Source organism: Squalius cephalus (genome assembly GCF_949319135.1).
Source record: "Squalius cephalus genome assembly, chromosome: 12".
NCBI classification, from domain to species: Eukaryota; Metazoa; Chordata; class Actinopteri; order Cypriniformes; family Leuciscidae; genus Squalius; species Squalius cephalus.
Genome location: NC_137133.1, coordinates 1,974,115 through 1,996,826, shown reverse-complemented (window position 1 = coordinate 1,996,826; position 22,712 = coordinate 1,974,115). Strand labels below are relative to the sequence as shown.

Here is a 22,712-nt window from a genome sequence, read left to right as displayed (position 1 = left end):
CTTTTTCTTTCTTAGATGCAACATTAGAACTGCAAAATAATGAAATGTCTGCCATTAATGCGCTGTTTCTACAAGATCCTGTTCCAAATGCACTTTCAAACATCACGAAAGTCTTCTGACCGCAAGTGTTCCCAACGATTCATTTCACAAACATAAACCGCCATCAGTTCGCTGTGTGATTTGTGTCTTTCTCTCGCTGCCAAAACATAACAGAATGGGTTGAAAATGACTGTCGGATACGTTTCTCCAAACATTGGCAGACAACCACAGTATCATTCCATTGTTGAACGCTAATATTATTACCTGGCACGAATACATTATGCAAAACACAAAAATGAGTCTGCTCTAAAAATAAACGTGTGAAACAGTTGAAAGAGAAGACGCTGGCTCGGAGCGCAGCCTGAAGAACAGAGCGTGAACGATGTCGAGCTAAACACAATGTAAGGCCTGTGGGAGCTTCATGCTGAACACTGTATTCACATCACTGTACACTGCACTTCACATCTCTACACTCACTGCAAAGAAGGAAATATTGTCTCTTGTTCTGGTGTATTAAATGTGCACTTGTAGAGTACTTCAAATATTAAAAGTATACTGTATATATATATTTAAAAAAACTAGCAGAAAACACTATATGAATGAAATAAAAGGCCACTTAAGTGCATTTATAGAGAGAGACCTTTTTAAAAAGTGCAAAAGTTTTACTTTAAAGCACATTTTAAATCATCATGTTTCAAAAATATTTTGTCATGCTTTATAGAAGTTGACTAACATACTAAAGCACATGCAAAGTACTTGATTACGGTTTTTGATTTTAACTTTAAAGTTCATATATTTTTAATGCTGTAAACTTGATTTAAATACATTAAAGTTTTAAAACATTAAGTTTTAAAAAATTGAACAGTGGGTCTCATTCACTAATAATTGCGTGGATTATTTTCGTATTTGTACACACAGAAGAATTCACAACACACAACACGTTCTTATGCACATGAATTTGTTCTTAAGCTCGTTCTAATCTTAGTGAATTTGGAGTATTGTAAATGAGTCATTTGCATAAACACGCCCACACATCTCCATATAAGGGCTTTCCTCACAGCTGTTTGCAGATGCGCTCTCGCCCGAACCTTGAGCAGTGACAACTGTGTCATTCTCACCAGTTCACACACAACACACACCTTTTCTACAGAGCTCTCACTAGCCAGCAGAACACACACGTATATCTGCGTTATTCAGAGAAACCTCGCAGCTGAAGCTATAACACAGCTTTCTTACTCTTTAACTGTAGCCTATGATGGAATCTATTTAAGATCAAATTAAATTGTATCATTTAATAATTGTACTACATAATTTTATATATGGATTATACTGTATGATACAATTAATGAAACTATAAATAATAGTCGTGAATAATAATATGAAAATATAATTATAGTCTTGTTATGATGAAATATAACTTCCATAACATGATTATAAGGCCGTAGAGCTTTTTTTCGTACGTGTGGTTTCAGTTGTTCCTATATTTTTTCGTAAATGTAGAATACATTTTATTACTACATTTTTGTAGCCTAGAAATCTAGACGCACCCTAGCGGCAGCAAAATGTATTTTGCAGCCAGGGTAGTCTAGCAACTCTCCATTGACTTTCGGAGCTGTAAAAACCTAAATTGGGTCAGGCCAATCACATCGCGTATAGAGTAGGCGGGGCGGGCTTAACATAATGACGACAGAGTTGTGACGGTTCCCTGCTACTTGAAAACAAAGAATGGCGGCTGCTGGAGAACAGTCTTTCGAATCGGCTTTGGCCGCGACTCTGGAGGACTTGGAGTTAAGTTATATTTTTTACAGTCTATGACTTGGAGTTTTTCTTTGAGAAAAGAGCAAAGAACGGCACCTAAGTCATTCTTAAAAAAGGAAGATGTGTTCGTAGTTTTTTGCCGGCCAGATCAACTAACGTTAGCTCCGCTGTTGGGAAAACGCTCTGGTTTATGAGGCGCCGTCTAGGGCTTAAATCAAACTTTATTCACGCACACATATATGAAACATATATGAAATATTTGTGTGTGTGTTCGCGTCTGATGAGTATGTGCGCGGGGAGTTTCCGCGCGTCTCGTGTGTGTAGAGTTTGCGTGTGTGCGTGAGCGACTTTAGGTGTGACGTTGTGCATTTCATATTAGTTTGAGCATTCAGCAGTATACATGTATGTGTGACTACTTAGTGGGTATGCAAGCGTTTCATATATGTGTGTGTGAATGAAGTTTGATTTAAGCCCTAGACGGCGCCTCATACTGGTTGGTTGAAGCGCCGTCCTATTGCATGCAGAGGGAATTTGAAAGACAGCCGTTTATCCCGCCCCTCGGATTGAGCCGTGTCTATGGAGAGTTGCCAGACCTAACATCTTGATGTAGGTCTGGCTTGCCAGGCTAACATTTTTGGTGAATCATGATTTGTTCTTAAAAACTTTCATACGCACATTTCACGCACAAATTTGTGCGTACGCATGCTCAGCGAATGAGACTCAATGTTTTGGTTATAGTCTTGTTTTCATTTTCTTATTAACTGCGTCCTGGAGTCTACATCGGATATATCATAAAATATATATATATTTTTTTTTTCAGAATTGCTTTTTTGCCATTTGTTTCTTATACTCCAATGTAATGACATAAAAAAAAATTACACAAAAAAAAAAAATTGTGACAAGACCAAACCGAATGAAGTTAATAGTAATAATGTGTAATGGTTAGACGAAGCCGTAGTCTGGATAAGTCCACATACGGTGTGATTTGGCCAGATCTTCCTCTATTGTGTCAGTGTGCTGCAGTGGAGCTTCGGGTCTATAACCCTGTCAGAGATACATCACTGCTGACTGAAATACCTCTCGCACACCGATAAAACAGCACAACTATCATTACGGCATCTACGGCTATTGATCCAAACTCCAGCTCGGTGCGTATGACATTTACGGCCGTCTTGATGCTGACTCCACTCGTGAGTTTGCCTGTGAATGCCGCATTGTGCGAGATGTCTGGGCAAGAGAAGTAAAAGCATCTTCGCTGTGTCCTGAAGCTCTACTATAAGCTTTTAAGAGTGATAAGGCAATGACCCGCTGACATGGGCCTCTTAAATAAAGCCATCAGCTGTACTCTCCTGCCTCTGGATCTGTGGGGCAGATTATTTCACCCAACAATAACTCTCTCACAAAACCAAAGGCACTGTGACACGGCTCTCTGTCCTCTACAGTGAGCGGCCTGGGGCCAGACGCTGCTCTAATGCACCGGGCCTTCATCACCAAACCACACTCTTCCTCCAGGCTTTAAGAACCGATCACACACACGAGTGCTGCGTTAGCTTCACTCGACCTGTCTCTGTCAATAACACATAACCAGGGCAGGATCTGCAGAACGGATGTTAAAGTCCCCCTGTAGTCAATCATGTTATCCTTTAAAACTCATCTTTGATCACCAAAATGACATATTTAAATGTTTTTTTCCTTGAAAAACAATTCTTCATGCCTTAAAATATCTTGAATGTAACTCGACACCCTTGCCTCATTTAGTATGCGTGATTCTATGAATATGCAAATGAGCCCCGCCTCCACTCACTCAGCTCAGAGATCCACTGGTTGACGATCACACGTTGATCTGATTGGTTACAAGGTAGTTTGTGATGTCAGAAACACCAGCGATTTCAAAGTGTGTTTTTGAGACTGTCTTTGGTTCACTGCAGTTTTAAGGAGGAAATACTCAGCAATGCTGTCGACTTATGAATTTACACATGGTTTGACTTAAAGCAGATTAAAAACACCACATAGACACATAAACAACATTAAAAGCTGGATTTACACCACAGGGGGACTTAAAGCAGAGCTGAGAGAACTATCAGGAGCTGAAAGATCTGTTTATCTGCTGGTCCAATCCTATATATATAATATTTTTTCCATTAAACATATTTTAATAAGCAATTTACACAATTATTATTATTTTTTTTAAATAATAACACTTTCACTGTGACACTGTGAAAATATAAATCTGATGTTTGTCAACTTCTGGCTCAGCCAACGGAGCGAGGGACGACTTGCTTGTCCATCGTGCTTTGGGAGTATTTAGAAAACCTGTTTGAAAATAATCATTTTGGTTTCGAATTTTATTTGCCGATGCTAGCGGTATAAGTTATATTTCTGGTTATATTTTAGTTCAATAGACAACAAAGTGTCTGCGCTGGACGCAAGGATGTTGCAATGCGTAAAAATAGACTGCATTATGATCAACAAAGCTGTCAATCATCCAGTTCAGATGACTATTCTTGACGCGCTGCACTTTATTTTCTGTCCATCGGAAAAAAATATTTTGTTTATAAATGTGCACTGTAAAAAAATAAAGTTGAGTTAACTTAAAAATTTGAGTGTGATTGCCTTATTTTTTCAAGTTGGATCAACTATTTTTAGTTGCCTTGACAAAAAATTTTAAGTTAAAAAAACAATAGAAGAACAAAAGTATTTAAGTTGACTTTAACTGTAGTGGATTAGTTGAGTTAACTTAAAAAGGTTGCCTTATTTTTTAGCTCAACTATTCCTTTACAGTGTGTGATCTGATACATGAAATTTGTTACTTTATTTCCAAACCTAATGTATGCGCAGTGTAAAATGATCCCACTATTCTAAAATCGCTCATACAATGTCAATATTTAATAGATTTCCACTAGATCATTGTTTTCATGTACTGTTGCTGTGGGTTAGTCTCTAGTTTACAGCCGTCTGCACTGTAAAAAATGGTACATTTTAATTATTACCTTTAAAGAGCTATTTCTATCTGAGAAATCAGTGTATTTAGGCGGATTCTGTGATGTTAAATAATATTGATTAAGACCCAGCTAATTTAGATGTTACCATTTATTTTCAGCATGTCTCAAGTCTGTCTCCAGTGGGAAAATGTAATCTATAACTCAAGAAACAAGAAACGGTTCACGTCCATCTCTCACGAAGGAAAAGCGGCGCCTGTGACCTCGCCAGCAAGGTGGTCTCGCAGTCAGTTTCGAACCTTGGGTTGAAAGGTGATTAATGGGCGGCGTGGCGAGGTTTTAGATGCACGCCTGTATTGGTTCAGACATCAAATTTTGCCCCCTGCCAGGACACTTGTGTTTCTGTCAGCTCTTATGAGTCTGATCGGAGAGAAAAACACTGGGAGCAATTCAATGGAAATTGGATTACGTCCATTTTGGAGATAAAATTCCATGCTTAAAAACAAAAATGTATTTTTGTTGCTAAACAACACATGACGTGGGCTATATCTAATCCGTTCTGGGAGCGCTCGGAGCCTCGGGCGGACTTTTATCATTCGATTTCCTGCTGAAAAACAATTAATGAAGAGCCAGAGGAGGAAATAATGCGCAATAACTCAGCCGAGACACGGCCGAAGGTGCTTTCCGTACTGTCATTACCGCACCAGACAATTTATACACACATGCGTATCACTTCATGCACAAAAAAACATATTGGACATTAAGCTAGAGAAAATATGTATGTTAAAACTAAATGTTCAATAGGCATTCATGATTAAACTCTAATCATACACGACTATTTTGATATATACAAAGTCACAACTCCACAAAAATAATAATAATAATAATAAAAAAAAAAAATATATATATATAGATATGAAATATATTAGTCCTGAGATATATATGACATGCATACATAAACATCACTTTAGTTCAGATTGAATGTGTTAGACTCCTGATATTGTCTCAGACTGCATGGTGACATTGATATAATTTGCATGCGTTTGATTCTGATTTGTATTGTTACTGACTGTATTTAATTACATTAAAAAGTTATTAAAGTGTTTAAATAACATTCTTAAAATGCATCTTGCTTTAGTAATGTTTATTAGGAATTTCCTGAATAAAGTTCTAACATCATTTAAAGTCCCCCTGTGGTGAAAATCCAGCGTTTAATGTAGTTTATGTGTCTATGTGGTGTTTTTAATATGCTTTAAGACAAACCATGTGTAAATTCATAATCTCACCATTGTTTCAACATTAAATGCGGGTGCAAACCTGATATTGAACTAACATCAATTAATAACGTTGAATCAATAAGTGATACTGAACCATCATCACTTTGTAACATTAATTCAATGCAATTAGCGTTCAACACTGACTCAACCTCGCTTCAATGATTGCTTGCTATCTGGGTGTGGGTATGGATTATTCATTCTTTATGAATTTTATTAGGTGTATAATAAATGGCAGAGAATCTTCAGAGATCCCACAGTGTTTCGAGAAAGACTACTACACTATCAATTTAAAAATATAATAATTATAAATATTCTACTACAGCATCAGCACATGACTACAAATAGATATTTTATAGTCTTTTTTTTTTTTTTTTTTTTTTGCAGTCACACATTCACTGACCATCATCCAGTGGTGTAAAAAGTACTGGGAAAGCTTTTAAAATAGACGTTTGAGATTTTCTCATTTTTAACACATGGATCTCATCCATCTACAGTGATGGTTATTATAAAAACACATGACTGTAGTCTGGAGTCTGTGTCTGAAAGGCAGAGCCGGCTCTCCCTATAAGCGAACTAAGCGGCTGCTTAGGGCCCCGCCGCCACTAGGGGGCCCCCTAACTACAGATGGTACTCGCCGGTGTCGCCGCGGTTTAACAGTCAACCAACCGTGTAAAATCGTTGTCTTCCCTGGACTTGGAAATTTGACCTAAAAAATGAAACGAGTCTATCCATCGGGTGCAGAAAAAAGGAGAAAAAAAAATCCCATTATAGTAGAGCTACTACTCTAACGAAATCCAAATTTTAAGCAGTTTTTACTGTAGAATTATTTTTTCAACTTGGCACATTACACAATGCACAAAGAGCCGCCTATTGCATTTTCTGCACAATTCGCGGTGCTATTTCACAGCAGCCTCGGAAGGTGCATTAAATTGGACATTATCCCATTATAGTAGAGCTACTACTCTAACGAAATCCACATTTTAAGCAGATTTTACTGTAGAATTATTTTTGTATGAACTACATGTAATGTGCAACAATGACACTGTAAAATGTAAAAAGGGTTACCTAGAGTTTTTATTATATTTATGTATATATTTTATAACTAAACATTTTATATACACATTTGGCTAATGATTGTTCGCTGAAGTCGTGTTTTTGTAGTTGGAATATATAAAAAAATAAATACCAACTCAAACTAGAATCTTTTGCAGAATTTTTAATCTCTTTGATACATCAATATAGAAGAATATGTTTAAATCACTTTAGAAGGAAGCAAAGAAATTACTGGTCCAACTTCTCCCTCTTTTTAAAGCGTGGAAAAGGGAAAAGAAGTTCAAAGATCGAGACTCCGGCAACACCTGTAGTAGGCCTATATGCAGCAACTTTATTGAAGATTTTTTAATACTAAAGGTTTTAAGCTGCCTAGTGGACAAAAACAGTTAGTGCTGTTTTAAAATTTACAAAGCATTCAGACAGTAATAAAGTAGATGTAGAAATTTGGCAAATCTGTCTTTACTTTTACTGTTTCAGTGAGTGTACTTGAATAAGCAGTAAAATAATTGTGGGCAATCATGTTAAAAGAGGTACAGATGAAATGTGTAAGGGTTAGACTGTATACAGTTGCTGGTTTGCGGTGGCAATACTCCATTATTCACTGCAAGGCAGGGCCCCAAAACAGTGTTAATTTTGACAGCAAATTTTGATTTAGTTTTAGTCATAGTCTTTTGACTAAAATGCCATTTAGTTTTAGTCATATTTTAGTCATCTGAATTGTTTTAGTTTTAGTCTAGTTTTAGTCGACGAAATACAATACGATTTTAGTCGACTAAATCTACAGTAGACTTAGTCGACTAAAATATAATGGGTTTCAATTTAAATGCATTTATTTAGAATTTCTCTAAAATTTCCAAACCCATATACTCCTGGAGAAAACATATATTAACCTGCTAATATGAATGATTTTAAAGTTTGAACGTGCAATACAGATACAGATTTAACTACTGTAACTTAAAAAATATCTTAAAATGAAATAAAACCACTTTTCCTAAAGTAGAACACAGTCTTTTTTTCAATGAATGATATATGAATTCTTTATAACTACTTGCATACATCATTCTCTATTCTTTCAAGCAGACATATTTATTTGTATGAATTAAATATAATTAATCCTTATTAAAGCTATTAACGAGCAGTGAATGCTTTTCTCTTTTTCTTTTGTTGCTTGATCAATATTAAGGACACAGACCACATTAGGTTTATTACCCACTGTCACTTTAAGACATCGGATCATGTCCAATGACATGCACATAGATACACTCACAATTGTTTAAGACATAACCGACATAATTTACGTGAATACTCTCCAAAACTGACATTTAGACATAATATTTGTGTGTATTTGTCCATTCAAACAGGAAAGAGAGCTCAATTCAGTACTCGCGCGCTGTATAGGTGTCTATGTGAATGGCTGCCCGCTTCGGGTCGGGTGTGTGCGCACAGAAAACCGTACCGAATATAAATCTTTTTTTTGTGTCGTCACTCTTATTCAGATCTTCATGTCTGCTCTACTCATTCTCCCAGACGTTTACATGTTTTAACGTTTTATGAGACATGCAGCGCATGCCAACTCGTGTGCCGCTGGGTAGATCAGCACGTCACAGTACAATTGTGCACATCTACCACAAATGCAGGACATCAGACTGGATCGCTTCCCAAATCGTCACTATCTAACATTTTCGTCTAGTTTTTATTCGTTGACGAAAATGTCAATAGATTTTCGTAATAGTTTTTGTCATTCAAAACTAGTTTTTATTTAGTTATCGTCTCGTTTTCGTCTGTGAAAAAATGTTGTTGACGAAAATAATGACAAAATTAACACTGCCCCAAAATTATCCTGCTTAGGGCCCCCAGATTTACAGAGCTGGCCCTGCTGAAAGCACCAGTTCACCCAAACATGGACACTGTCATCCTGTACTGTCCCTCAGAAGGAAAGTCAAATTTAAGTTTGATTGAGTTTGTTTGATTGGCTTGTTAGTCAAATTAGGATAAATAAAAATGCTATTTAGATTTTTTAATCATTGAGGAAAAATGTTAGCAACACGGAGTAAAAAGTTATCTTTTTTTTCCTTGTAAAAACAAAGTATTCAGTTTTATCAGAACTCACGTACAGATTCCCTAGAACAATACTCAAGTATACGGTATTATTGCTGAATCTTTAACTTGTTCTCTGGCGTTTACTGTTCACAGTGCAGTAACAGTTTAGCAGGTGTATACTGGAACTCAATGTTACGTTCATCATTACATCTATACGGCTGGAATGACAAACTTGACTCGTGATGAACCATGAGGAACTTGGGAAGTGAGGAAGTGTTCTTGTATTACATTTCAGAAGTATCCACACATCTGTCATTTTAATATGCACAAATAAATGCCATCCATTTCCACTTGTACTCTTCTCACTTAGGCACAAATCGGGCATTTATTGCCACTTTACTTTTTTTTTTAAATCACATACTGTATGCATTTGTTCCTTATATTGCAAGCTCACATAGTATAATTCAGTATGTTTTAGCGCCTATATTTAAGGGAGATGTTCATAAATGTGATGCTTATGTAAATGATGCTGAACAGAACTGGTTATTGTGAGCAGGATGGTAAAGGACGATCAAATATCTATCTACAGTCTGTCTATATAACCAAACAGTGTCCCAGTATAAACGCTGCTGAAAGCTCAGAGACTTCAGACTTCATCATAACATCAGAGACAGAGAGAGATGAGATTCAGATGAAAGGGCTTACCTTTAAATGCCAGTTTCAAACACTGCGTTTTACTTTCCTGAAAAACAAAAACAATTTACAGTTAATTCTCAAAACTCGATTAATAGCAGAGCAGAATAACATAAAGATGTCAAAACAGATCTCTGCGATGCATATCGAGTAGAACGACTGGTATTTTAATCTCTTCAAATACCCGGATGACGCACTTAATTAAGCGGAAAAACGAAGAGTGGGATGTTGAACTCACCAGACGTGGCTTTAATTACACAGTGGAGGGGGAGGGGCGATCAGACGAATGATGATGAAGGACAAAATATCCTTACAAAATTCATTCACTACGCTCAGGGTTTGAAGTGAACACCCGCCAACACGCCAAATGCAGGTAAAACTCTGTGGCGGGTTACGCTGTCAAACCACGAGCCAATTTGGTGTGTTACTTACTATGTTTACTCACTTTGCTGGGGAAGTTCGTGTAAGCCAAATCTTGCGTAAATACTCAACTCGTGAGATCATGATATATTAAATACAGCATATTGTGCAGAATCTGCTCATATCTGGCTGACTTGAACACACTCGTAACTACGCTACAAATAACGGCACGCTTGTTCATTTGCATTGCATAGCGAAGATTAAAAAGCGTTTGCTTAACAGAAAAGACATTGTTATTTCCCAACATCCTACATTTTTTTAATGTTCTTTGTACTGTATTAATCTGTCCACCTAAAACACATTTTTGGTGTAAAGGATGAGGATAAAAGAGGAAGGGAGGAGATGCTGGATGACAGGATTTTGTTTGAATAAGAAATGAATGTATGAAATCCACATTTTATAATAAATATGTGCAGTGACGTAGTTAATCTGGTTCTTTCTTTGGCTAGTAGAAGTTCTGAATGGCCGGTAACTTAAAAATCTAGCACCCAAATTGGCTGGTGACTGAAAAAGTTCATTTCAAACCCTAGGTGTTTCTCAATGTCAAGGATACTTCCTTGGCAGCACTGGTCCTTCCAAGTCACTTTCCTTCAGAGGCTAGGCGAGGCTCCTCTTTAGCATTCGGAGAACACGTAAATGGAACAGGCTAGCAAGTGCACGTCATTGCGTCATTACGTCAGTGAAAATTAAAAACAGAGCGTTGCTATGGACGCAGTTCTGTTCACTCAGGCAATATAATCGTTTTTAAATCAATAAACTCCTTTTTAATCATATTGATTCTTTGACTGTCAAGTGTGTTTAAACAGTGCGGGTCAATTTGACCCATAACATAATGGATGTAATTATTTTTTAAAACAAATGTTTGGTAACGTAAATATACTTACATTTGAAAGCATATTACCCCGTTAACGCTCCGACTCCGTTAACGTCCGACATTTTGAATTTTCTTAACAAGATAGCAAAGCTGCGCGCATAGGATTGTGGGTGATTTGAGAGCGCGAAGGCTACACATATGCATCCTTTCCTGTATATGGGATATTTTTCGAACGAAGGACTCAGTCCTTGGTTGAAATTCCGAGGATCCTCGACATTGGAACAGTCCTTCGACAGATGTCGATGACGTAACATCCTCGAAATTCTGGCTTCCGAGGATCCTTCCTTGACATTGAGAAACGCCCCCTGTCTACGCTCATACTGTAAGTACAAAGCGTATAGTGCGCCATTTGGGACACAACTTCTGAACCGCTATGATCTGGACAAAAACTAGACTGCCCAATATTTCTATTAGTATTTGACTTGTCATGGGTGTGATATTGACTTTGTCATTTATTTAACAGTCGCATGCAACGCAAAAGAAAGTTATAATACACCAATAAAAGTGCCTGAAGCGAGACGAATGTGATTTTGCTGAAGGACAGAACAGTAGCGATTGAGCTGTACTGTCCGTCACTGCATGTGTGGATGTGAGTGCTGTCGTCCGCTGACCTTCTCCACGCTGCTGACCGCCTGGAAGTAGATGTTGTAGTTCTTGCGGGGTGCGAGGGGGGCGTTCCAGTAGCCGAGGTACGTCTTGTTGTCTCCCACCGTGAACGGCAGTGGTTCTGGGAGGTTCCTGGGCGGCAGCTCCGCAGCGAAGTAGTACGGCAGGCCCGAGCTGGCGGCGTTCTGATAGGACACGGGCTCGCGGTAACACTCCCCGCCGCCGGCGTCCCGTCGGGCTCGGTGAGGGTTGATCTCCTTCACCACGATCTGATACGAGCTGTGGATGACCGACACAACATCACAGACAATCAGCACATTTATTCAGAACTCAACATCCCTCAGCTTTCACCTTTCATTTGGATATTGATGACACAACCAAAAGCGCCGACAAAATATAATTGATTTTGTTTTGAGATGATATTTTGGGATATTCATACTCTTGTTTAATTCATTCTGCTGTTTCCGTGTTTGTCCTCACTGCTGACTGGAGAAATCTCCTCAATCATTCAGGTTTCTATGGGAGTTTCTACACAGACGTCCCATTCACCAAAGTTACCATGTTTAACCTTATAAAGGGGTGGTATAATTCCCTTTTCACAAGATGTAAAATAAGTCTCTGATGTCCCCAGAGTGTGTATATGAAGTTTTAGCTCAAAATACCCCACAGATATTTTTATATAGCATGTTAAAATTGTAAATTTTTAGGGTGAGCAAAAACACACCGTTTTGTGTCTGTTCCTTTAAATGCAAATGAGCTGCTGCTCTCAGTACAGGGGGCGGAGCTTCAACAGTTTGCACTCACACACACATGCACTGAAAATTTCAAAAACTTTTAGCCTTTTATGTTCAAACCGGAGTCAGACAATGATGGAGAGACTCAAGAAGAAGTGACAACATGTAGAAGCAACAGGACATTTCTGAATGGTTAGTTGATGAATTTATGAAGCTGATGTGTAGTTATCTTCTAGTCATTGATTAGCATATTCTGTCTTGATAATCTATAAATTGTGTTCGGGGGCGGGGTTTATGTAAATTCTAGGGTTGGTGATGTCACTAACCCGGGAGGAATGTGGTGTAGTCTCTACCAGCCGTTTGTTGTAGTCCTTAAAAAGCGATTTCTTTAAAAGCAAATATCTCCCTTTGCTTTGAACTTTGAGCGTTGTAACTTTGCAGATGTTGTTTATGCTCAAACAGCAACATTACACACTAACTACAGTTAGAAAAGTCAAATCATAATCAACCACCCCTATAAAACATACTTTACCATATTGCATATGCAAATTATTAAGGCCTCTAAATGATGAACATGATCAAGACTTTGCATCTCCTGCAGTTCTCCTGTCTCTGATTGATAGTTTAGACTGTTTTATCCAGTAAAAGTCTTTCAGTGTAACTGTACAAACGTCCTCCTTCAGCTCGAGCTTCACGAGTCTTTCTGTGTCAATCTGACCTGATTTATCAAGGAAACGAAAGAATAACTTGGATATTGTTATTATATTTCACCTGGACTGAAGCGACTGAGGTTTACTTGATCATCCATCATCATTTATTAGAAAAATATGATCATCAGGCTTTTGAGGAAGGTTTATTTGTTCATCAGTCAATCATTGTATTGCACTGCATTATATGATTTAAAACTACAGAGCTTTGATCATAAAACTAAGCATTTAAATATCATCTTATTAAGACATTATTGGCCCATATTGATATTTATATGCATTTTATGTAAGTATCTGCTAAACTGTTATAAAGATGAAACTGATTTACATTTCAAGCTTCCGAATTTCACCTTACTTTAATAAACTGTTCCATTTTTTTTGTCTGACTATTATGTCAGGCATTACAGGGTTAAATAATTGTACATTTTGTATGTTCATATGAAAGACTGGGAAAACTGTGCTCTAATGGCTTCTTGTGCTTCACATCCATATTTCCCTTCACTTTCCCAATGGTCTTTTTCTGCATTTTCCGTACTTAACTGAATTGAAATGAATAATTTAATCAATAAATAAGTCTCTCCTCCTCTTCCATCTGAGGCTGTCTGTAGGAATGAGTCTGTCACATTGAAAAACTGAATTACTGAAAGACAGAGCGCAGAGAGAGGAAGAGGAAGAGTCTTTGTGCAAGTGTTGAGAGGAATACGAAACAGCTGAAGGAGAGATGGAGCTGAGAAACACGGGGAGTGAATATGGGAGCAGCAGCAGAGGCTCATTTCAGTCTGATGAACACACACACACACACACACACTCTCACACACACCTGATAGGAGCTCCTTTAGCCTGGGCAGGTTTCAGCAGGACGGTGATGGTGGTGGCCGTCTCGTTCAGGGACGCCTCGGACCCATCATACTCCTCTAGAGTCGGCGCTACAGAGACAGAGAGAGGGGATGTGTCAACATGTTCCCATTAATACAATCCTGTGTTGGTGAAGCTTCCCAGAAACTCAATACTCTGTGAAGACTCAAGCTGTTCAAACTTCAGAGTAGTTCAACTACAGCCACCCTGCTGAAAGACAAGTCACTGTTTGCAGGAAATCAATGAGCATCTCAAACGGCTTGATGGTATTAAACTTAATACTGTACATAAATCATACATTTATACCAACTAGGGCTGTGCAATTAATTGAATTTCGATTTGGATTTTGGCTCCCAACGATCATCAAAATAGTACAATCGAGTAAAAACGATTATTTTGCCATGTTCTGTTTTAAAAGATTTTTTGTACATTTTTTGTCAAACTCCCATTTATGCAAACAAGTTTTTCCGCTCGCATGAGGAGGTTTTTCAGGCAATTCGAAAAAGAAATATTTAGCAAAACTGCAATGGAAACAGTTTTTGCGCATTTACAGGTCAGCTGACGTAGATGATGAGGTGTGTTTGGACAGAATACGAGACAGAGTTCTTAAGAATTCATAATAGACAAAATAATTACAGCAATAATGGATTCTAAACCTCAAATAAATGTCGCAATCAAGACCTCGCAGCAGATCTGAGGGAGAAACACCCAGAAACTCCTCATATGAGCCGCTCACAAGTATAATAAGGGTCGTTCCTTACCATTAATGACTGGAAAACACACACACATCTCCTTCCATTAATAATAATGGCTAGTGCAGTGGCTGGGATATAGTACATAAACCTCCATTTTGGAATGATTTTACTTATCGTGAGAGGAAAAAATGAAGTTTTAGTCGCATAACATTGGTCAATGGAAACGCCGTCATTTCTCAACAGTTTTTTGTCGACATTTAGAAAAAAATCGCAAAACTTTTGCGCAAATCTGTATTGGAAATACGCCTACTGTAGCTATAATGTATATTTGCTCAAAAAATCAGAAAACACACCAGACAACCACAACATACACACATTCACTCACTCACACACACACACACACACACACACACACACACGCACATCCCACAATTTCACTCTGCATGAATAAGTCTATTTGTCTTTCTCTTTCTTTTTGAAAGCAGGTTTTCTCCCCTCATCCCTGCATGTTTTGTTAGCTCCACCTACACTTCTCTCACTCGCAACAAATCTAAAGTGATGTATTTCTGAAATGCTAGGAAATCATATTTGCCCTGATCATGCCTGTATGACATCTGCGAGCGGTGAAGTGGCAGAAAGCCTGAGGGGACGTGATGAGGTTACGCTCCTCGTCGCTCATTAGCACAACACAGGAAGAAGCTTTTACATTCAGTTCAGCTGATTACAGCCTGCAATCCAAGATCCTTACAGAAGCAGATGCAAATTAAAACAAACAAACAAAGAAAGGGCTCATTCATCTTTACAGAACACATTATTTATTTTTATTTCAATTAGTAAACCACAAATGAGCTGACTTTGGTTAATGCGGAAAAAGTTATTAAAATACTGATTACACTGCACAAAAAAAAATCACATATATTACACCATGTTCCAAAGTTCTGAGTCAGAATTATTATTATTTTATTTTTTTTAAATAAAGAATACTTTTATTCAGCAAGGATGCATTAAATTGATCAAAAGTGACAGTAAAGACATTTATAATGTTACAAAGGATTCTAATTCAAATAAATGCTGATCTTTTTAACTGTCAATTCATCAAAGAATCCTGAAAAATAAAATGTATCACAGGATTTCCACAGAAATATGAAGCAGCACAACTGTTTTCCTCATTGATAATATTAATAAATGTTTCTTGATCATCAAATCATCATATTAGAGTGATTTCTGAAGGATCATGTGACACTGAAGACTGGAGTAATCACAGGAATAAATTACATTTTACTGTATATTAACAGCTATTTTAAATTGTAATAATATTTCACGGTTTTTACTATATGTTTGATCAAATAAATGCAGCCTCAGTGAGCAGAAGAGACTTCTTTGAGAAACATCTCACCAACCCCAGATGTTTGAACGTTAGTGTATTTGCGAGTAAAATCACTTCATTTCAGAGAGAATAAAAGTATGCCAAAGATCCATAGTTTTCTGCCATCTCTTTCCATACCAACAGATTCTCTCAATCGTAATAGAATTAATTCTCCTGGTGACTATAGATATGCGAGAATCTGACTTCACAGCCTGAGCAAACGGTCCAATCAGAAGACGGGATGGAATTTGACATACACAACAACATACCTGATATGTTGGTGGTGACGTTGAGTGTGGTGGGGGGTCCGTATCCCTTGCTGGTGCTGGCCCGGATCAGGAACTGGTATGTGGTTCCCGGGTGCAGCTGTGTGAAGTTGTGTCGCGAGGTGTTCCAGGGTAACAACTCGAGCACCGGCGGCCTCAGCAGCGGCACCGACGGGTCGAACGAATGAACACTGCTGTAGCTGATCTGGAGACAGCCAACACGTAACTCAACACATGCAGCATATTGAGGGGATTTACTTGTAGTTCTTCATAATAAAATACTAAGAAATTAACTTGTATGTAAGTATGTAAACATGATTCAAGAGAGCATCCAAGTTTGAACACAAATCTGGCATGTAAAAGACCTGTACCTCATACTGGGTTATGATGCCGTTGGGCTCCAGAGGCTCTTTCCACTGCAGTGAGATCTTATCCTCAGACGGAGTCGCTCGCACAAACTCCTTGGGAACTGGACCGGGAACTACAGCACAGACAGAGGAGAAAACTGAATACTAGCAGAACTGGCTTTAGTGAGAAAACTATGTTGGCTGGTTGTGTCTTACAGAATGTGGAGAATTTGCCATCAGATGTTTGGCTACAACATGAGCAGTGCTGATACTAATATCTGAGCAGGAAAATGAGGCTGATATGCAGTACCAGGGGTGTCGCCATACCCTTTTTACCAGCGTAACTTCCTCGTGCCCCAGACAAATATTACTGATTGTCTGTTAACGAAGATTACCATTTAGCGACCTCACACTGTGTCCTAACCAGATGTGACGCCGTGGAACGCGATAAAAGCTGTCTTTGTGTTATGTTAATCAGAGTTTTTCTGCAAACCACCTGCGATGATTCTATTTCTGCAACATCACAGCTGGAACAACAACATAAAAAGTATGACAATGATAATCTCAGGTACTGATTATACTGATGTTATAGAGGTTGAAACTCTCTCCACATGCTGATAGCAATCAACAATATACATACATCTTCTGTGGAAGTCTAAAGACCAAAAAATGTTTGTCCAATCATTGCATTTAGTCTGAATGATTGGCTGTGATAATTGATTGATTTGGTTGCGAGTGCAGAGCGTTTGCAGAGAGACTCCTCCCACACGCTCTTCTGATTGGCTGTGATAATTGATTGATTTGGTTGCGAGTGCAGTGCGTTTGCAGAGAGACTCCGCCCACACGCTCTTCTGATTGGCTGTGATAATTGATTGATTTGGTTGCGAGTGCAGTGCGTTTGCAGAGAGACTCCGCCCACACGCTCTTCTGATTGGCTGTGATTTTTGATTGATTTGGTTGCGAGTGCAGTGCGTTTGCAGAGAGACTCCGCCCACACACTCTTCTGATTGGCTGTGGTTTTTGATTGATTTGGTTGTGAGTGCAGTGCGTTTGCAGAGAGACTCCGCCCACACACTCTTCTGATTGGCTGTGGTTTTTGATTGATTTGGTTGTGAGTGCAGTGCGTTTGCAGAGAGACTCCGCCCACACGCTCTTCTGATTGGCTGTGGTTTTTGATTGATTTGGTTGCGAGTGCAGTGCGTTTGCAGAGAGACTCCGCCCACACGCTCTTCTGATTGGCTGTGGTTTTTGATTGATTTGGTTGCGAGTGCAGTGCGTTTGCAGAGAGACTCCGCCCACACACTCTTCTGATTGGCTGTGGTTTTTGATTGATTTGGTTGTGAGTGCATTGCGTTTGCAGAGAGACTCCGCCCACACGCTCTTCTGATTGGCTGTGATAATTGATTGATTTGGTTGCGAGTGCAGTGCGTTTGCAGAGAGACTCCGCCCACACGCTCTTCTGATTGGCTGTGATTTTTGATTGATTTGGTTGCGAGTGCAGTGCGTTTGCAGAGAGACTACGCCCACACACTCTTCTGATTGGCTGTGGTTTTTGATTGATTTGGTTGCGAGTGCAATGCGTTTGCAGAGAGACTCCGCCCACACGCTCTTCTGATTGGCTGTGGTTTTTGATTGATTTGGTTGCGAGTGCAGTGCGTTTGCAGAGAGACTCCGCCCACACGCTCTTCTGATTGGCTGTGGTTTTTGATTGATTTGGTTGCGAGTGCAGTGCGTTTGCAGAGAGACTCAGCCCACACGCTCTTCTGATTGGCTGTGATTTTTGATTGATTTGGTTGCAAGTGCAGTGCGTTTGCAGAGAGACTCCGCCCACACGCTCTTCTGTTTGGCTGTGATAATTGATTGATTTGGTTGTGAGTGCATTGCGTTTGCAGAGAGACTCCGCCCACACGCTCTTCTGATTGGCTGTGATAATTGATTGATTTGGTTGCGAGTGCAGTGCGTTTGCAGAGAGACTCCGCCCACACGCTCTTCTGATTGGCTGTGATTTTTGATTGATTTGGTTGCGAGTGCAGTGCGTTTGCAGAGAGACTCCGCCCACACACTCTTCTGATTGGCTGTGGTTTTTGATTGATTTGGTTGCGAGTGCAATGCGTTTGCAGAGAGACTCCGCCCACACGCTCTTCTGATTGGCTGTGGTTTTTGATTGATTTGGTTGCGAGTGCAGTGCGTTTGCAGAGAGACTCCGCCCACACGCTCTTCTGATTGGCTGTGGTTTTTGATTGATTTGGTTGCGAGTGCAGTGCGTTTGCAGAGAGACTCCGCCCACACACTCTTCTGATTGGCTGTGGTTTTTGATTGATTTGGTTGCAAGTGCAGTGCGTTTGCAGAGAGACTCCGCCCACACGCTCTTCTGTTTGGCTGTGGTTTTTGATTGATTTGGTTGCGAGTGCAGTGCGTTTGCAGAGAGACTCCGCCCACACGCTAGAAACACTGTACAATACTAGTGAACAGATCTGACAAAATGGACTGATTTTAGGATCCTCATGGTCCTTCTGCTTCCATGACTGAAATGACTTTGGATGAGAAATATAAATTGTGCCTTCATCTGAATTTCTTTTTATTTAAAGAAACAAAAAAAGTTTTGGCACAAGGCTAATTCTGTCCCTGGCTGGGAGACACACTCACTAAATCACGCTGCAGTGTGACCTTATATCACATTGGGCCATCAGCACAACAACACAAAAGAAAGGGGCAGAAATGATGGTACACTGGTAGGAGCGTGTCATTTCGTCAAAACAAGAAACCGTTCGCTTCAGAAATCATTTGCATATACGCAGAAGAATACAAACGGTGTTCCTAAACCTGGGTTTGCCCAAGGAGCCGCTGACGGTGGCCTTTATTGTGCTGCAACACTATTCACGTCAAGGCGACTGACGGAAAAAGTTCTGCAAGCGATGTGCACGTCCCAGATGTGTCAAGAAATCACAGCATCTAACCCACTTATGACTGTCAGGTGCGCTTGTGTTCAATATATCCCTGCCTTTATCCTCATTTGAATTATTTGCCTCACTCATCTTCGAAAAAATAAATAAAAAAGAAGTTATATTTATACATTCCTGACATGTTTTGATCTGTTTCTCCATGAGAGAGATGTTGCATGAAGAGGTTTTAACTGTCAGCGTAATCATGTAAACATGTTAAATGGGCCAATGCTACTCTTGGATGTATTGTCAGTCAGCTGATCTTTAACATTTCAGCAGATCAGTGTGAGAGACGTCTGGCCAATGACTGGTGGACACGAATATAAGGGAGTGTTCACACTTGTACAGTAGTTTGGTTCACTTAGTTACTTTGGTCTGGACCAAAACCCCCAACATTATACATTTATTCCTGGTTCAATTAGCATTAACTTACTGAACATCCAAAACAATGCTGTGTTCTGGGCTAAATGCGCTCATTGTATGTGCAAACATATGATATTTTGACCAGCTGAGAACTGATTAAGAGCTTGTAAAATGTGTAAAGGAGTCAAAACAGCAGCAGGAATCCCTCATATTGTGACATCACTTCCTCTTTTAGGTTCGTTTACATGTCTTTGGTCCGTGTTGTGTTCATATTTCAGTCGAATCGCACCAGAATTCGTTTGGAAGTGGATTGCAGTTCGGACGGAAGTTCGTTCTAATCGAATCAAATCTGTGAACTGATACACACCCTAAGAGAACAGATATTACCAATATCCTGCGAAATTAAAAGGCATTGAATGTATTATGAACTAAATAGTTCAATATAAAATATTTAAATATTTTTGAATAAAAGCAATACAATTACCTATGATTATAGTAATTCAGCAAATCATATTTTTATTGTAGTTTTATTTTTAATACGCGCAGAAAGGCCAGTTAAACCAGTAAGAGCTTTGTCCCTACAGCCATACGGGCTTTAAATAAATAATCCTCTTAAAGTATAGAGACAGCATCCATTGGTGTGGTGTGTTGTGCTCTTGTCTCTGTTGGGATCCCTGGTATCTATTATTGTATAATCTTGTGTAAGTCTGCATGTCCTATGTGTTTGCTATGAATGCACCGACTGTAGAAAAGAATTTCCTCTTTGAAGACATCTTTAATATGTCTTAATGTTTAATCACACCTATGGGTTGTTGAATATCTTATATGTAAGGATGGGAATCCTGCTGTTGAAGGAAGTGTTAGTAGTTGTCGTACCGTCCTCCTCCGTCTGGATGACGGTCTCGTCGCTCTCCTTGCGTCCCTCCGGGTTGGTGAGGATCATTTTCAGGCTGACGTTGGTGTTGGGAGGCAGGTTTCCCACCACGTGTCGGGGGGCTTTGGGGTCCATCTCCAGGCAGTCGGCTTTGCTCTGGTTGGGGGTTTTGTGGTAGTGGTAGCAGATGGTGACGTTGAAGGTGTGGCAGCGGGTGATGTTGTAGCCCAGTGACTCCCAGTCCACGGCGATGTAGCGCGCCTGTGTCTCCGCGATCTTCAGACTCTTGGGCGTCCGCATGGGTTCTGAGAGAGAGGATGAGAGACGGGTCAAAACATTGTTCATTCTTAAAAGGGTCATGAACTGAAAAATAAAAATGTCCTTGATCTTTTGACACATAAGAGGTCATTATACTATAAAAACATCCTGTAGGTTTCAGAACTCAAACCTTTCTCGTTAGTCTAAAAACAGCTTATATTGAAGCCAATATGCAAACACAACCGCTTGTGTAATGCGCCACTTTATTACGTAATAGTGCGGGTAAACACCACCTCCGCAGAAAAAGATCAACACCTGCTTCTACAGCAACGACGAGGCAATCGCAGGTCTACACAGAAACCTGAAAATAATGATAATAATTAATCATAGCATGAAAATAATCTGTTTTTAAAATTGTGATTAATATATACAAAGAACGCCCCCTTTACAATCGTCTAAGCTGTCAATCACACAGCGCGAGTTTATCTGGACACTGTCAGAGGGTTTTATCAGAGGGATCAAATCAGGAAATCGCAAAAATGCCTTTAATTTCAAATTATGACAATTTTTGATGTAAAAAACACCTGCACCTCAGGAAACATTATACAATAAAATAAAAAATCCAGTTTATGACCCCTTTAAAATGTAATTCATAAGTTGTCACTGTCCTGGAGGCAAAATAAAACTGTGATAACATGACAGATCCGTTGATTTATTTAACTTTTTGTCCAAGATTGCTTGCCATATCACTTCATCTTGAACCACTTTTTTGCTGTTTCAGGCTTTTATCTCTTTTTTTTTTTTGTATTAGGAGATCTGAATGCTAGTTGTGGACACATGAGATCCAAGTGAACGGTGCATTTTGTCGCCGCCCGACTCATGAAAGTCGGCATGAAATGAAAATTCACCCTATCTATTTTCCAAATGCATGTTATTGATTCTATTGTGAATGATTCATCCATGCATGCTTCATTTTCAGACAGCTTATGTTCTTCTCTCCGCTGACGTATGCAGGATTCTCCAATCATTTAGTCTGATTAAGCCCCGCCCCTTTCTTACAATTGGCTGCAAGCTCACATTCAGATCAATCAACAAGTGATGGACTGAACCAAATCAAACCCTGCGTTTCTTCAATAATCTACAGAGCAAAAGACCTGACGCTACTGTTTTATAGCAACAGAAACAGACATTCAGCACAGGATTCATAGAAATGCCTCGTTTAGTTTTAATCTCTGCTTGAATAGCCACATGACCACACTGACAAAACAACCAGAAAACTCACACACAATCCACAGCATTTGATTTTATATTTCTCTTTCTGATGAACGAATTGAGAAAAGGCTGAAGTGAAAGGAGAGGCTGATCTGGTATGAGCGGCGCGAGGAAGACGGGAAGTGTTGTGAAAGCAAATGAGGCACCTGTGGACCAGATAAAGGCTCCTTCATACACACACACACACACACACACAGATGCAGACGTTTTAAGCCTCTCTAAATTAGCCAATACATCAGTGCGAGAGAGGGTTCATATAACGCCACCCCATAATGCATCAGTCCAGCACTCCTAGATGGTTTGTAATTACTGTAACTGAGTCATTTATCTGTGC

The 22,712-nt window shown here is 39.3% G+C and overlaps 1 protein-coding gene across 34 annotated transcripts in view; it reads right to left on the bottom strand.

The window, feature by feature from the left end:
• The window catches only part of ptprk (protein tyrosine phosphatase receptor type K), a 195,083-nt gene that overhangs the window by 35,722 nt on the left and 136,649 nt on the right, over positions 1-22,712 (bottom strand). For all 34 annotated transcript variants that reach the window (XM_079887444.1, XM_079887466.1, XM_079887455.1 and 31 more), the window contains 6 exons: positions 20,851-21,153; positions 16,694-16,803; positions 16,326-16,527; positions 13,961-14,066; positions 11,705-11,978; positions 9,812-9,848 (listed from right to left, as the gene is read on the bottom strand). In XM_079887444.1, coding sequence (XP_079743570.1) covers positions 9,812-9,848; positions 11,705-11,978; positions 13,961-14,066; positions 16,326-16,527; positions 16,694-16,803; positions 20,851-21,153 — 1,032 coding nt within the window. The remainder of the gene's footprint in view (positions 1-9,811; positions 9,849-11,704; positions 11,979-13,960; positions 14,067-16,325; positions 16,528-16,693; positions 16,804-20,850; positions 21,154-22,712) is intronic.